At 40.6% G+C, this 13,980-nt stretch overlaps 1 protein-coding gene and 1 long non-coding RNA gene across 2 annotated transcripts; one reads left to right on the top strand and one right to left on the bottom strand.

Moving 5' to 3' along the window:
* The first annotated feature begins 1,185 nt into the window (after positions 1 to 1,185).
* LOC122731163 (UPF0764 protein C16orf89 homolog) lies at positions 1,186 to 9,933 on the top strand. Its single transcript, XM_043971081.1, has 8 exons — positions 1,186 to 1,375; positions 2,930 to 3,079; positions 4,607 to 4,757; positions 4,991 to 5,108; positions 5,871 to 6,006; positions 6,692 to 6,796; positions 8,715 to 8,759; positions 9,718 to 9,933. Exons 1-8 carry the CDS (start codon positions 1,186 to 1,188, stop codon positions 9,816 to 9,818), a joined length of 996 nt encoding a protein of 331 aa, XP_043827016.1. The 3' UTR covers positions 9,819 to 9,933.
* LOC122731169 lies at positions 9,197 to 13,904 on the bottom strand. The gene is made up of 3 exons (XR_006353578.1): positions 13,826 to 13,904; positions 10,537 to 10,648; positions 9,197 to 9,502 (listed from the first exon to the last, which is right to left on the bottom strand). It is a non-coding gene; the product is annotated as an uncharacterized LOC122731169 (long non-coding RNA).
* Positions 13,905 to 13,980: the final 76 nt, after the last annotated feature.

The following is a 13,980-nucleotide window of genomic DNA, read 5'->3' as shown; positions in this document are numbered from 1 at the left end:
CCTTTTGCTGTGATTAGATCAAAGAAACCTTTGTGTTTTAGTGGCTTTTGTGGTTGTTTAGTGCTTCCATCATAGCTGCCAAAGGTGGAGCAAATATTTTGCTATGTAACAACCTGGGGACTTCTCCTTAGAAATTCTATCTGTGCCGCAGGGCTTGCTGCCTTACTTTTCAGGTATAGGGCTGGCAACAGTCTGCTGCACATGGTCAGACTGGTCCCATAGGAAGATTATTTCAAAAGATAGGTAGGGAATGGGATGGGTGGAGGGAGGTTGGGAAGAGAAAGACCAACTAGGAGGTTCAATGTCACAAGGGGAGAAGTGAGAAGAGATGAGAGCCTGAACTAGGGGGTCTGATGGCCATGTGACCTGAGAATGGGGGTGTGATGTGAGAAATATTGTTGAAATAGAATTGACAGGGTTTGATTGGAAATATCTGGTAAAGGACAGAGAAGAATCAAGGATAACTCCAAAGTTACAAACCTTGGTGACTGTGGGAGTGATTGTAACTTTGAAAGAAATAGAGAAATTTGTAGGAGAAGTAAGTCTAGTAGAGGAAGAGACTGGGTTTGAAATGCCACTGGAGGTGTACAGTAGGCAGCTGGGAATGTAGGACCAGAGTTCAGGAGACAGGGCTGGCTATATAGATTCAGGAGCCCGCTGTAGAAGGTTGATCATTGAACCCAGGGAAGTCAAGAGCAGGCCTGTCTGGGGCTTCAGGAGTGGAGTCATAGGATATAGTGCGGAAAGGAAATCACCTGGCCAGAAGAGACCACAGAACATGAATGTTGGGAGAGAATAAGCCTTCTTTTCCCTACTCTCCCCTCATCAGGCTGTGCCTAAGGTTTTCCAAATCCTGTGGCAGTAATGTATTCCTAAACAGGGCAATTGCTTAATCCAGCCATGATGACCCCCTCCCCACCTCTCACCCTGGGGCTCTAACCTATAGGCAAAGTAATATTTAACATTCCTTGTGCATAGCCCTTTACTCACTACTTAAGACCAGTTCCAAACCAGCTGCCCTAGAGTGCAAAGTTGGCGTTCATCAGCTTGTCTACAGTAGTAGAAATCTTTGCTCCTCCTTTTGACCAATGAGGAGTGAGAGGGGGTGGCAAGGGAGGGTAGAGTTTGAGACACCCAGGACAGGAACTGCTACAAACCACTTGACTGACTGGAGGGGATTGAGACATGTACTTCCTGGGGCTGCTGCTGTTAATGCTCTTTCCACCCCTGTCTCTCCAAAGGTCAAATTCCTCAGAGACCAAGGTTCCCATGGGGAGAATGATCCTTTCTTCCCTGGAGAAAGCCACTTCCTATTTGGAGAAGAGATACAGGGAATTTGATTTGGATTCATTGGTTGGGTTTTTGATGCTAAAAGGTAGGGTGACTTTCTTTTACACAGGTTGGGTGGCAACTGAAATTGTTTTCACACCTTTCTATTAATGGTAAACCTTGGGGAGAGGAGATGATCTGGAATTGGAACTTTAAAAATTTCAAACATAGGAAGGGTACGTGACTTTTCATCATTTTGCAACCTTGCCCTTGCTTCTTTTAGCTTTTCAGAAATCCAAGGAACTTTAAGAAATAACAAGGAAATAAAAATGGAAAACATGGGTGCTTAAAGAATACTGCAGGTTGGGGCAGCTAGATGGCACAGTGGATAAAGCACCGTCCCTGGATTCAGGAGTACCTGAGTTCAAATCCAGCCTCAGACAGCTGTGTGACCCTGAGCAAGTCACTTAACCCTCATTGCCCCACAAAAAAAAAAAAAAAAAAAGAATACTGCAGGCCAACTAAGCAGAGCAGAGTGGGCAGTCTCTGTGGTTCATTTTCTTTCAGCATTGTACTAACAAGATAGGAAAAATTTTAAACTATTCATGTGAAGAATCCAAAATAGGGGCTCCAAGAAGAAAGGGAAGTGTTAAGGGCTAAAATTCTAGCTAAACTGTCTAAAATATCTAATGAGTGGCCGCCAATAAATTATAAGCTTTAGCAAGAGTTAGACTTTTAAGCATTTATTAAGGAGAATAAGAATTTGGTAAAGAGAGAGAAAGGCCTAGATTCCTATCTATTAAAAGGAGAGCACATTTCTAGCTCTGCTCTCCACCAGAGTCCAAAGGAAAGAGCCCCAGACAGAGCGCTAGTCTCTTCCTCCTTCCTCCCACTAGCCCGCGTCACTTCCTGACGCCAAAGAAAAGACTCCTGGTCTTGCCCTCAAAGACCTTTGCTTCATGGTTGGAACTCTTCTACAGTAAGTCTCCAGCAGGTGGTGTCATTCCAATCGTTACAGAAGGTTCTTTCAGTTAGCAGACTCTGGAAGCTGCTTGGTTGGTCAAGGTCTTTACCAAGAAAGGTGGGAACATGGTAGGAGTTTCTTGACTCTGCTTAATAACTTTTAAAATGGAGATTGAGGAACAGCAGCAACCTTGGAAATTATCTAATTCGATTTTCTTTGCTCACTGGGGGTAAGGAGCAATGATCTTTTTTGCAGCCTCCGGGGGAAAAACATTGTTGAGTTCTCCTACCATGGTCATTTCATCCTTTAGGTATCTAGAAATCCTGTCCCTCACATTTACAAAAATTAGTCACAAGCTTCCCACATGTGACTTCATTTATTTTCATTGGAATGGAGAAAGAGACTTGCTATAGGTCATAGCAGAGAAAATTAAGGGCTTGGGTTCCTTTGCTTCCAGCCCCTTTGTCCCTCTTGTCTTCAGACTAATTGAGAAACTGAACTGTGAAGTGGGGTGGGGATTGATACCTCCTGCCTGATGGAGAGACCTAGAACAATAATGGGGAGGTTTCAGGGACAGCAGCTTTTGTCTAATAGTAAATAGAAATGAGACTCAGAAAAAATGTCTCTGAATCAAGAGAACCAAAGCATACCTATGGAGCAAAATCTGATCCACAGGCCTGCCATGTTCCTTCACAGCACAACTACAAGGTGTCCTGGAAAAATGGGTCCATGACTCTGACCTGCAACCCCTAACCCCAAGTGCTGAAGAGATACTAAAAAGGCTGTCATTAATCATCCCCAGAGCCAAAGCTTTCCTCAAAATTGTTGACTTCCAGTACTTAAAAGGTAAGATGGGTGAAGACAGGATTTCTTCAGTATTGCAGAATTTGAAAACATTTTGTCATTCTAGAGGTTATTTCCTAGACAAAACTGGTCTAGCTTCCATGCTTCATTGTGACAAACTGATAAAACTGAGTGGACAAATAGCCGTCCAGTCTCTTGAAACATTACCAGGAGCATAATACTTGCCTGAGAAGCAGTAGCAGGAAGCTTGGCTCATCACAGTTGCTGCAGACACTAAAATCTCCTCCTGGCAGCTCCAGGTGACCAGGGAGAACTAGGACAATGTTGAAATCCCAGCACTGAATAACATCATACCTAATGTCATCTTGAATAGACATTCTAGCTGTGGCCAATGTAAGGAACCCTCACTTTCTAACAAAACCAGAAGTCCCTGCTTTGTTTTTCTTTTCTTTTTAAAAATTAAACATCCCCCAGTAATCATATTCTCTAGGGCTTAAGGTGCCCATTAGGAACCTCTTCCTATTGATGAGAATTCTATTTCCTGATTGATTTCAGCCCCATATTTTGAAGGGCTAGCATTGTCCATAAATCTCCACCTATTTGCCTTCAGGGTGATGCATGAGGATGCCATGGAAAGATCATAGGCTCTGGGGGCAGAGGTCTTAAGTTCAAATCCTGACTTTAACACTTAGTGCTTGTGTGATCTTAGAGAAGTCTGTTAACCATCCTGACCTCACTTTCCACATCTGTAAAATTGTGGAGGTTGGACTAGCTGGTCTCTGAGGTCACTGCTAGTTCCAGGGTTATGATCTTTGGTCCTTGTAGGATCTATGATCTTACAAGAAATCTGGGTATGGGATAGGTATGTCTGGGACATCAGTGGAAAAGAAATCAAATTCTCAAACCGATATATGTTGGACTTTGTAGTTACTCAAGTCCCTTCCAACTTTCAAATCCTATGATTCTGTGACAAGCCATTGTCAGTCAAGCAAGAAGCATTTATTAAGTGTTTACTATGTACTAGGCACTGGGCACATGGCCTTTGTATTGGGGATACAAAGTCAAAAACTGTGGTCTCTGAACTCAAGGAACTATCTTTCTAATGGTGGAGACAACCTGCAAATAATAAAAATGATTATATTAGCTAACATTTATAAAGTGCCTACTATGTGCCAAACACTTTAAAATATTATCTTATTTGATCCATATAAGGCCCTGGGAGGTAGGTGTTATTATTATCCCCATTTTAAAGAGGAGAGAACTGAGGCAAACAGAGAGGTTAAAGTGACTTGCCCAGGGTCACAGAGCTAGTGTTTGAGGAGGGATTTGGACTTAGGTCTTCTTGACTCTAAGCCCAGCACTCTATCCACTGAACCATCTGGGTACCCCACATAATTATATACATACAAGATGGGCAAATGGAAGGTAATTTTAGAGGGAAAGGAATGGGAGAAAGGTAGGGAAAGAGAGAGGAGTTAGACCAGGAATGGTCTTGATTACTACAAAGTTAGACAAAATTAGCTTCTCTTACTGTGTCACTGATCAAATCTTGCCCTTTCACTCTGACAGAATTCCAAGAGACTCTACAGACAGACTTTTGGAAGCTCCCTCTTTCATGGAGTCACACAAATCCCTCTATGATCTATTCCAAGTTTGACAACTCAAGTCATTTTTCAGTTAAATCAAGTGATTCATGCATAACACTATTACTAGGAACCAGGTGAGTTTTTTTGTCCTTTTTCTTTCTTTCCTGTGTAGTAAAATATTAATATTCACCCTTCCCATACAAAATTTTCTCATAATACCTGCTTCCATTTCTATGTCTTATTCAAGCCCATATCCAGTTCCTATAATGGCCACAAGAACCTGTGCCAGCACGGCCAGGCCCATGACTCTCCTGAACTGCATTCATTACTTTTCCCATATAACAGCCTGGAACCGTTTGCTCCCCAGGGAGAAGAATAGACAGACCTGCCAAGTCACAGACTTCTGCAAGGGAATTATGACTACACCTGGACAAAGTGGTAAAGAACTGGTAAAACAGCTCTTTTACTTCCTGATAGCCAAAATGGTGAGTTCCCAGTAGGTCACTTCAGAGGACCGAAAGCTGGTCAGTGGCACCACACATTAGACAAGTGTTTTAATGGGGCTAAAAATAAGAATGAAAACTATATTTTTTCCTTTAGCATGTACTTTGTTATCCATATTTTTTCCTAATCTATAAGGTATCTTGCTCTCTTTCTAAGCATCAGCAGATTTCAGCTTAAAGCATGAACTTATTTATAATTATTTGTATTTTCCCATGTTAGAAAAGCTCTCTCTACTACTGGTTGCATTAGCTGTTAAAAAAAAAAAGTCTCCTTGCCTCCCTGCTCCTCTGAATATCTGTCAGATGTTTCTGATCTAAAATTGGAAGTGAGAACAGTTGTCAATAACTAAGAGCTCAGTTAAATGTTTTTAAATTATTATTTTTTTTAATTCAAGAATTCATTTGGCATAGGAAGGATTGGCTGGTTGCATCTGATAAGAATGGAAATAAGTAGGTGAATGGATGGCATCTGGGACTTTGAAATAATGGTCTCTCTGACCATGCTCTCACTGTTTTTTCAAAAGATAAGAAAGGGTTATTCATAGGCAACACTACAGTAACAGAATACTAATGAAATAACCTGGGGGGACTTCTTGCAGAAAGAATTCAGACAATACTCTTCACCTTAAATACAGTGACAATTTAAAAATCCATCTCAGAACTGTAACTTTTGCATGTAAGAACTACCACTCATTGCTAATTAGCAATGCTCATTTCAATGCTTTCCAACTGTCTGTTTCCTAGAAAAAATGCTCAAGTGGCCTGTTCCTCCAATCAAAATACTACATGGACATCTTTTGTGCTAACATGATGGAACTGAACTTGAAAAGAGAAAAAAATGGATTCTCATTCCAAAATAAAAGTCTCTTCATGACATATAGTATGAACTGCCTTTCATTTTACAGAGAAGTACAAGTTATGTTCCTTGTCCTCAAATAAAGATACACACTCAAACACATATTCTAACCTCTTCACAACCCTATTCCCTAAACTACTGAAAGAATGAGAGAACTTTTGACTGACAAGCGTCAAAAGGCCTTGGCGTCAGGGATAAAGTAAACCCAAATGTTAGAGGTGCTTTAGCTCAGATACCCAAATCTCATCAGTACTTTTGATCACACAAAAAACCCATGAATTTTATCCAACATTGACTGAAAGCTCTTTTTTTTAGGGGCAATGAGGATTAAGTGACTTGCCCAGGGTCACACAGCTAGTAAGTGTCAAGTGTCTGAGGCTGGATTTGAACTCAGGTCCTCCTGAATCCAAGGCCAGTGCTTTATCCACTGCGCCACCTAGCTGCCCCTGACTGAAAGCTCTTAATGGAGGAGGTAATGCTAAACTGAAAATTGAAGCCGGCAGTGCCTCCTGTTTCTATAGCAAAGATGTAGTCTTCCCTACCAGCCAAGAGTCCTAGTGGCTCAATAGATTCAGTATTGTTCAGATTGGTACTGAGTCCTAGGGACACAGAAGGCATGAAAATGGGAATAGAGACAGGTTTATTGGAAGGACTGTCAAAAGCACTCAATCTGTTGGGAAGATGACTAATCCCAGCTTCTTTTCCTCAGTCATGCTCTGTGGATTTTCTGGATACTCAGATTTCTACAAGATCCGTTGGATTAAAATTATTCTCAACTGGCAGAATTCTATGGAAGGATGCTATTGGAAGATATGTAAGTAAAGTTGACTGCCTTGGTAGTAGGGAAATTGAGGAGTTAGAGAAGATAAAATGCAATCTGGTATATTCCACCAAATGAGGTTGTAACATCAGGCCCTTGGATTTCTTAGAAATATCAATGACCATTTCTTCAAATATTTGATATGGTGAGATTGAGGGGTGTGTGTGTGTGTGTGTGTGTGTGTGTGTGTGTGTGTGTTGTGTTGGGGAGGTAAAGCTATTAAGAGTAAGGGAAGGGAGGGCAGCTAGGTGGCGCAGTGGATAAAGCACCGGACCTGGATTCAGGAGTACCTGAGTTAAAATCCGGCCTCAGACGCTTAACACTTACTAGCTGTGTGACCCTAGGCAAGTCACTTAACCCCAATTGCCTCACCAAAAAAAAGAGTAAGGGAAGCTGGTGGTTAGTAAGGACTACAGAGATTTGCCTTTAAAGGCACACAATAAACAGAAGGTCAGGAGATAAGGGCTAACACATACAAAGCTCACAGAATGGGATCTAGCTATTTCAAGGACCAATATTATACAGAATACACAATGGCCTTTTTCGAAGTCAGATATATGAATTTTTTGTTTTTGTTTTTGTTTTGCGGGTCAATGAGGGTTAAATGACTTGCTCAGGGTCACACAGCTAGTAAGTGTCAAGTGTCTGAGGACGGATTTGAACTCAGGTCCTCCTGAATCCAGGGCCAGTACTTTATCCACTGCACCACCTAGCTGCCCCCAGATATATGAATTATTGACTATGTCCCCTAGATATAAATTAGACAGTCTGTGGGACCTAGTTGTCAATTACACTGCCTTCTACCATACTGGTCTCCTCTTTGATGGCTACATTTTTGGAAACCAAGCAGAGAGAATGGTTTCCAGTAAATACAATAGTAACAGTGAAGGTCAGGCATTCCTCTGAATTCCAAAGAAAACAGTAAAGCTGTTTCTGTCACACTCAAACGTTGACATCAGAAGTAGTCTTAGTTCCATAGTGGGAAGTGAAACACACAGCTCCTAGATACACAGAGAGAGGCTTGGGAGGCAGCACAGATTACACTCTATCTAAGGTAGTTCCAGCTACGTTTTCACAATAACATCAATGACAAATTATAACCAAATCCCACTGCTAAGTTACAAAACCCTGTTCTAATATTGATGGGCAAAACACTCATTTATAATGTTGTTCCTCTGGAACATGCATCTTTAATGCCATTTCTCTGATTACCATCTTTATGGAGAATGAATTAAAGGCTTCAGGTGGGTGAAGGCCTATACTCACTAATGAAGGCAAGAAATAGGAGGTTTAGCATTAATAATTAGGGTTCTAGGCTCTAGCAATCTTAGGACAAAAGAGCAACAAATTTAAGAGGAGTAAGTGACTCTCAGTGGGTGAGCAACTTTTGAAACAAAGATTTTTATTTGGATAATTATGATGATGACGATGATTTATCTTAAACTCCTACTGACTGCCAATAGTGTAGTTAGGCCTTCACAAACATCCAATCAGAGACCTGCCTCAGTGCTTGCTGTTCATAATCTTGATCCAAGGGACAGACAAGACATAACATTAGGAGAAGAGAAGCACTTTCAGGGAAGCAAGGAACTGAGCTCAAGGCTTTTCAATGGAGTTTCTAAGTTGAAATCATTCAGATGGAGGTTATTAAAGAACTTGACAATATGGAAGAATTTTAAGGGAGAAAACTGTGGGAGAAGCAAAATAATTATAGAACACAAGAAAGAAGACGTAATAATATCTCACATTTATATATTACTATAAGGTCATAGTCAGGAGTGGAAACACATTTTAGAAGTGAAAAAATATAAAGAGCTTTTCACAAGTCAGAAATGATGGAGATGAGAATGGAGGAAGAAAAGAGTAATTTATGCACATTCATGATATTCCCCTCTATCTCTTCTCTCACTAGTTGTCATTGGAAACAAGCCATTAATGAGAGACGATCACCTTGAAGGTAAAATTATTGAATACAAATAATATGTATTTCCCTTAATATTCCCATTGTTCCCACCTCAGAAAATGCTTCCTCTCTGTTAGTGAAAATAAGATCCAGAATAGAATTTCTCCTTGTGGTTCCTCTATTTTGTGAAGGGTGAAATGATCAATCAGGCAAGTCAAGAGATTAGTTGCCCTTCTTTTCATAGCATGAGAGCTCCAGCATATGTCTGGATGGCTTGAGTCTCTCATCACTCTGTCAAAACTCTGTGTCAGGTTTGTGATCTATTCCCCTAATTCCTCACCTATTTCCTCTTTATGTCCCGATACTTTTCAAATAACCAAAATTTCTTCCATTTTCCCATCCGCTGATTTTCTATTATGATTTCTCCATCTGGTTCCTATATTTTTTCACACAAGTATATGTTATTGATATACAATATTATTCCTTCTTTACTCCTGTTTCTTTTCAAAAAGTTATAAACATTCATTACCATGCTCTTATAAAAGGTTTTGTCCTATCAAGTCTCATGAATATCTATGAAGTCACATTTGCTCTCTTGCATAAGGATCCTTAGTTTCTTGCTTCTTCTAAACACATCAGTTTTACATTAGTATCATGGAAATAGGAGAAAGAATATAAGATTGAGATGGAGGAGAGGAGCAAGACAATCTCCATTCTTTCCATTTCTGTATGAGTCTGGATTCCCGCATCCTCTTAGTTTATGTGAAATGGGAGAACAACCTTGGCTCCATCATATCCTAAGGAAATTGTTCAAATGAAAAAAAGACAGGTCTGTGACACAATTGAAGATGAAAAACGCTTCTAAATAAAATAAGGCATTACCACATGAAGTTAAATGTCCATCCCTGAAGCTGAACAATTGAATGATGACATCAATATGGAACTATGGTAACCCTCAGCAGCAATGAAAAGCATGTCTGATGTATAGCCTAACAAAGTTCTTTCTTCCCAGGTGCATGTTCTTCTCTGAATACAGCAGCAGCAGTTGTTTCCTTGGGTGGCTTTCTTTATTACTTTACAGATTCTTTGCCAAACATCAATAAGCACCATTAAATGCCTTACAACAACGAACCAGCAACTGAAATGTATGACTCTCTACCTGATAATGCTTTTTGTATTGTGTTCCCTTGGGTCCTGAGTTTGCATATGGTTATAAAGAAAGAGGTCAGCAAAGTACAGGCAGCAGATTAGAAAAACCTTATGTTATTCTAAATCAAGTCTAGTAAGATAGAGAAAGGATCAGAGTAACAATTGTATCCAGCAAAAGGATTTTATGACTGGTCCCTAGGAATAATCAAAATCAGTTGGATTGAATTGATATTAAGCGCCTTTTCTGGGCAGACAATTGTAGTAGTTGCTAGGGGAGATGAAAGGATGAATAAGTATTGCTTTTACCACAGAGCTTACACTTAAAGTATCTCTTCTTGTCTCCTAATTAGATACCCCTGGAAAGGTTAATTCCAATCATCCTGTGCCAGGAAATTCTGAGGCTGGGATTCTTTACAAATCCCAGAAAAAGCTTTACTTATCACAGACTAGGAGATATTACATAAGGTATAGTAAATAAGTAAATGTGGGTAAATTCCAGGAAAAGGATACCACAATGATCATAGTTAAAAGTATTGTATTTTCACAGCACTTACTTACTGAGGGAGCCTCCCACAATATTTCCTTCTCACAGCCCTTTTCATAATTAATGGTATCTGATTCTAAATTATAAATGATTATTCACAATGCCCACAAATGAGGACTCTTACCACAAAGGACTTACCAAGCATGGATTATGAAAGACTTCTTCATACTCTGCCCTGCTGGTGATCCCTTTTAGGGAGCCCAAGTGTTCCATAGCTTAGCTCCTCTGCTTCCACAATCTGTTTGCCTGTCTTTAGGGATAATCAGTTTTATAGAGGCATATGTCTACAATAATAAATTACATTTGCATTCAATTAATAGTGTAAGTATTTTTTCCTATTATTTAGGACACAGGCAGAAATATGGAAAAGGACTGCTCTTTCAAAACCTACAAATACAGATTCCATAGTAATATGTTTTGTCATTTCCAGGATAGGAAATTTAAGCTTTTCTACTAACAATAGTCCAAGAATAGCACTCTTACTCTAGAATGCATCTTCTAGTACTAAATTCAAATCCATGTTTAATGAAAGTATATCTGAATTCCTTTGGCTGAAGTTCTCAGACCTGTTATGTCACCTATGGACCATGCAGGAGCCATAGCATGTGTCCATGTGCTGTCCCTGGGACTGGTAATTCACAGCCAGTAGCTATTAGGTCTTTGAGAATCAGACTCCAGAGTCCCATGGCTAAAAGATACTTTTAAAGTCCATTTCATTTTCCTCCAAGTCAGTTAAGCCATAACCAAATGATAAAATGTTATTCTATAGTGAAGGACCTTCTAAAGAGATCTCATCACTTTCCTTAGTTATAACTCATTTCTAATTTAAATCCTACCACTCTCCAGATACACTGCAAGATGAAAAATAGTCACCATCTTCTATAATTGGGAATCAGAACTAAAACACCATTCACTTCTTTCTAAGTTGAACAAATCCCAGGATTTTTTTATCCGTACATATGAGGTGGTATTCTCTATCCTTTTAATCATCTTTATAGCTCTCTTAACCCTTTTCATATGCCTTTCAAAGGTGCAGAATCCAGAAATGATCTTGACAATTTGTCTGATTGATTTGACTGATTCTTGATCTCATCGATTTCGGGGAAATTAGTGTGTCCAAATCTAATATACACAAAGCATTTGCACACATAACACAAGGATTTTTTCATGTTTAGACTGAAAACTAAAATCTGACTAGACGGGCATTTAATTTTGAACACAATTGGACTAAACCACAATCAATTAATTTAGAATTTTGATATTATCTTCAAACCAGAGACACATCGAGTTTTTACCACAGGCTAAAAAAAAAATGAATGATGGAAGCTTAAATTATATCAGCAGAAAAAAAAATTGACCTCTAAAAGAAGAAACCTGAACTCACAAGTTGTTCTAAACAAAGTTGAATCATAACTAAACCTGTCAGATGAACTTCAATCTTATAACAAAAGTGATTTAAAAGAAAAATCAATACCATAAATACGGACTACCAACAGTTCTTTGATTTATAATGTCCTAGGATAAAAAGTACCATAAATATATTTTCTCTCCATTATCCTGCAATTTGATACTTAGAATGAGATGATAGTAAGTTCCTCACCTTTGAAAGCTGTAAATATGATTACTTCCCATTTTTATGATATTAGGCTTCATTCAGTAAGAAAGTAGCAGGCAAAACAGGAAGTTGTTTTTAGTGGAAAGGATACTGGCTTTGGAGTTAGAATATTTGGGTTCAAACCTCACCTCTGATGTTTACTATTTACCATGACCTGTCATTTGACCCCCTAAGCCCTAGTTACCTCATCTTGAAATCATGGGGTTGGACTAGATGACTTTCAACCCCTTCTAGCTCAAGATCTATGATCCAATGATAAAAGTTTGAGGGATGGCATATAGTAGTGCTACTAAAAATGAGGGGTCTTTGTGATCTTTAATTCTGACATTAAAGTAAGTCTTTTTTCTCCAAATAAGTCAATTGTTTCCACCTATGTACAAAAGTCCCAGAACCCCTGCCTAACCAAAACCATTGACTACTACCTTTAAAAATTACATAATAAGGGGCAGCTAGGTGGCGCAGTGGATAGAGCACTGGCCCTGGATTCAGTAGTACCTGAGTTCAAATCCAGCCTCAGACACTTAACACTTACTAGCTGTGTGACCCTGGGCAAGTCACTTAACCCCAATTGCCTCACTAAAAAAAAAAATTACATAATAAGACTATTACCAAACCAATAAAGTAATAAAAAGTGGACAATGAGAGGGTTCAGCCTTTAACTACATTTGGAGTTAAAAGATTTGTAGAGTTTCCATTCCTTAAACCAAAATGTGCCTGGGAAAAAAGTGAGCTGCAAGTTGTCTCTTCAGTGGAACAATGACAACTTTTTAATTTTTCCATCATTGGCAAGCATTAAACGACATTGTAGCTTCCAAAATTCTTATTCTAAATTGACAGTCCTTTAGGAGAACTATAATACCTATTCTGGTATTTCAGAGTACAAAAAATACGAAAGGACGGGCATGTTGCTCTTTGGAGCAATCCTTATGTGGCCCAGGGACAATCTGAAGGAGGAGTTAACGCTTCAACTTGGGGCAGGAGGAATTGGGTTCACCAGGGATCGTGGGGAGCAAGTCAGGAAGAATTTAGAGGAAATGCCACCTGAGCTAAGCCTTGAAAGAAAAGAAGGGATTGGAAGAGCCGAGGAGCCAAAGGAATGTGGCTCAGGCCCAGAGGATGAGCTGGGAATAAAGGCTTCCCCAAATGCCTGGCATCCAGGGGCAGGGAGGCCTGTGGGCCTCTTTTGGAACAGCTAGTTAGGCTGCAGTGTAGTGGGTGGGAAGTGTGTGTGTGTGTGTGTGTGTGTGTGTGTGTGTGTGTGTGATGTGTTGGGGTCGTGGGCGTATGTGTGGGTATGGGTGGTGTTGGCGTCGCGGAGCGTCTTGTGTGTCGGGATGTTGGGGTGGGGGGGGCGTCTGTGTGTAGGGGAGGTATTGGGGCCGGAGAGGGTCTGTGTGTGGGGGAGGTGTTGGGGTTGGCGGGGTGTTGGGGTCGGGGAATCTGTGTGGGTTGGGTTGGGGGGGCGTCTGTGTACTGGGGCTGAGATCTAGCGGCTGCTGTGCCTCCCTCCGAGGTGACCTTGCAGACCCCGAATGTCCTTTGCGTGACGTAGCCATTTCCGTGGCGTTTGCCCCATTAGACTGTGAGCTTTCATCTAGTCTGCATTTTTCTTGCATGGGCGGAATGACGTGTGTGTTGTCTTCCTATTTACACCGTGAGTTCCTTGAGGACGGGGCCTCTTTGGGCCTTTTTTTGGGGGGGGGGGGTGTCTCCTCAGTGTTTAGCACTACGCACAAATGCTAACTGACCCAGAAACTGACAGGAGACACACTTCCCACCCCCAAACTTTCCAAATCTCATTTACAGACTTACACGTCGCGAGATCCGTTAGGAGAAGGCGTGGTGAGCATGATGTCCGACCCCGCCCCTCCACACCTGAAGTCGGCTACGGAATACCAGGCAGGGAGGTGATGTCACGTGGACTCTCATGTGACCGATAGGCAGCGTCCAGCATGGCGGCCTTCTTA

Source organism: Dromiciops gliroides, chromosome 1, assembly GCF_019393635.1.
Source record: "Dromiciops gliroides isolate mDroGli1 chromosome 1, mDroGli1.pri, whole genome shotgun sequence".
NCBI lineage: Eukaryota > Metazoa > Chordata > Mammalia > Microbiotheria > Microbiotheriidae > Dromiciops > Dromiciops gliroides.
This window is presented reverse-complemented; position numbering and strand designations above follow the sequence as displayed.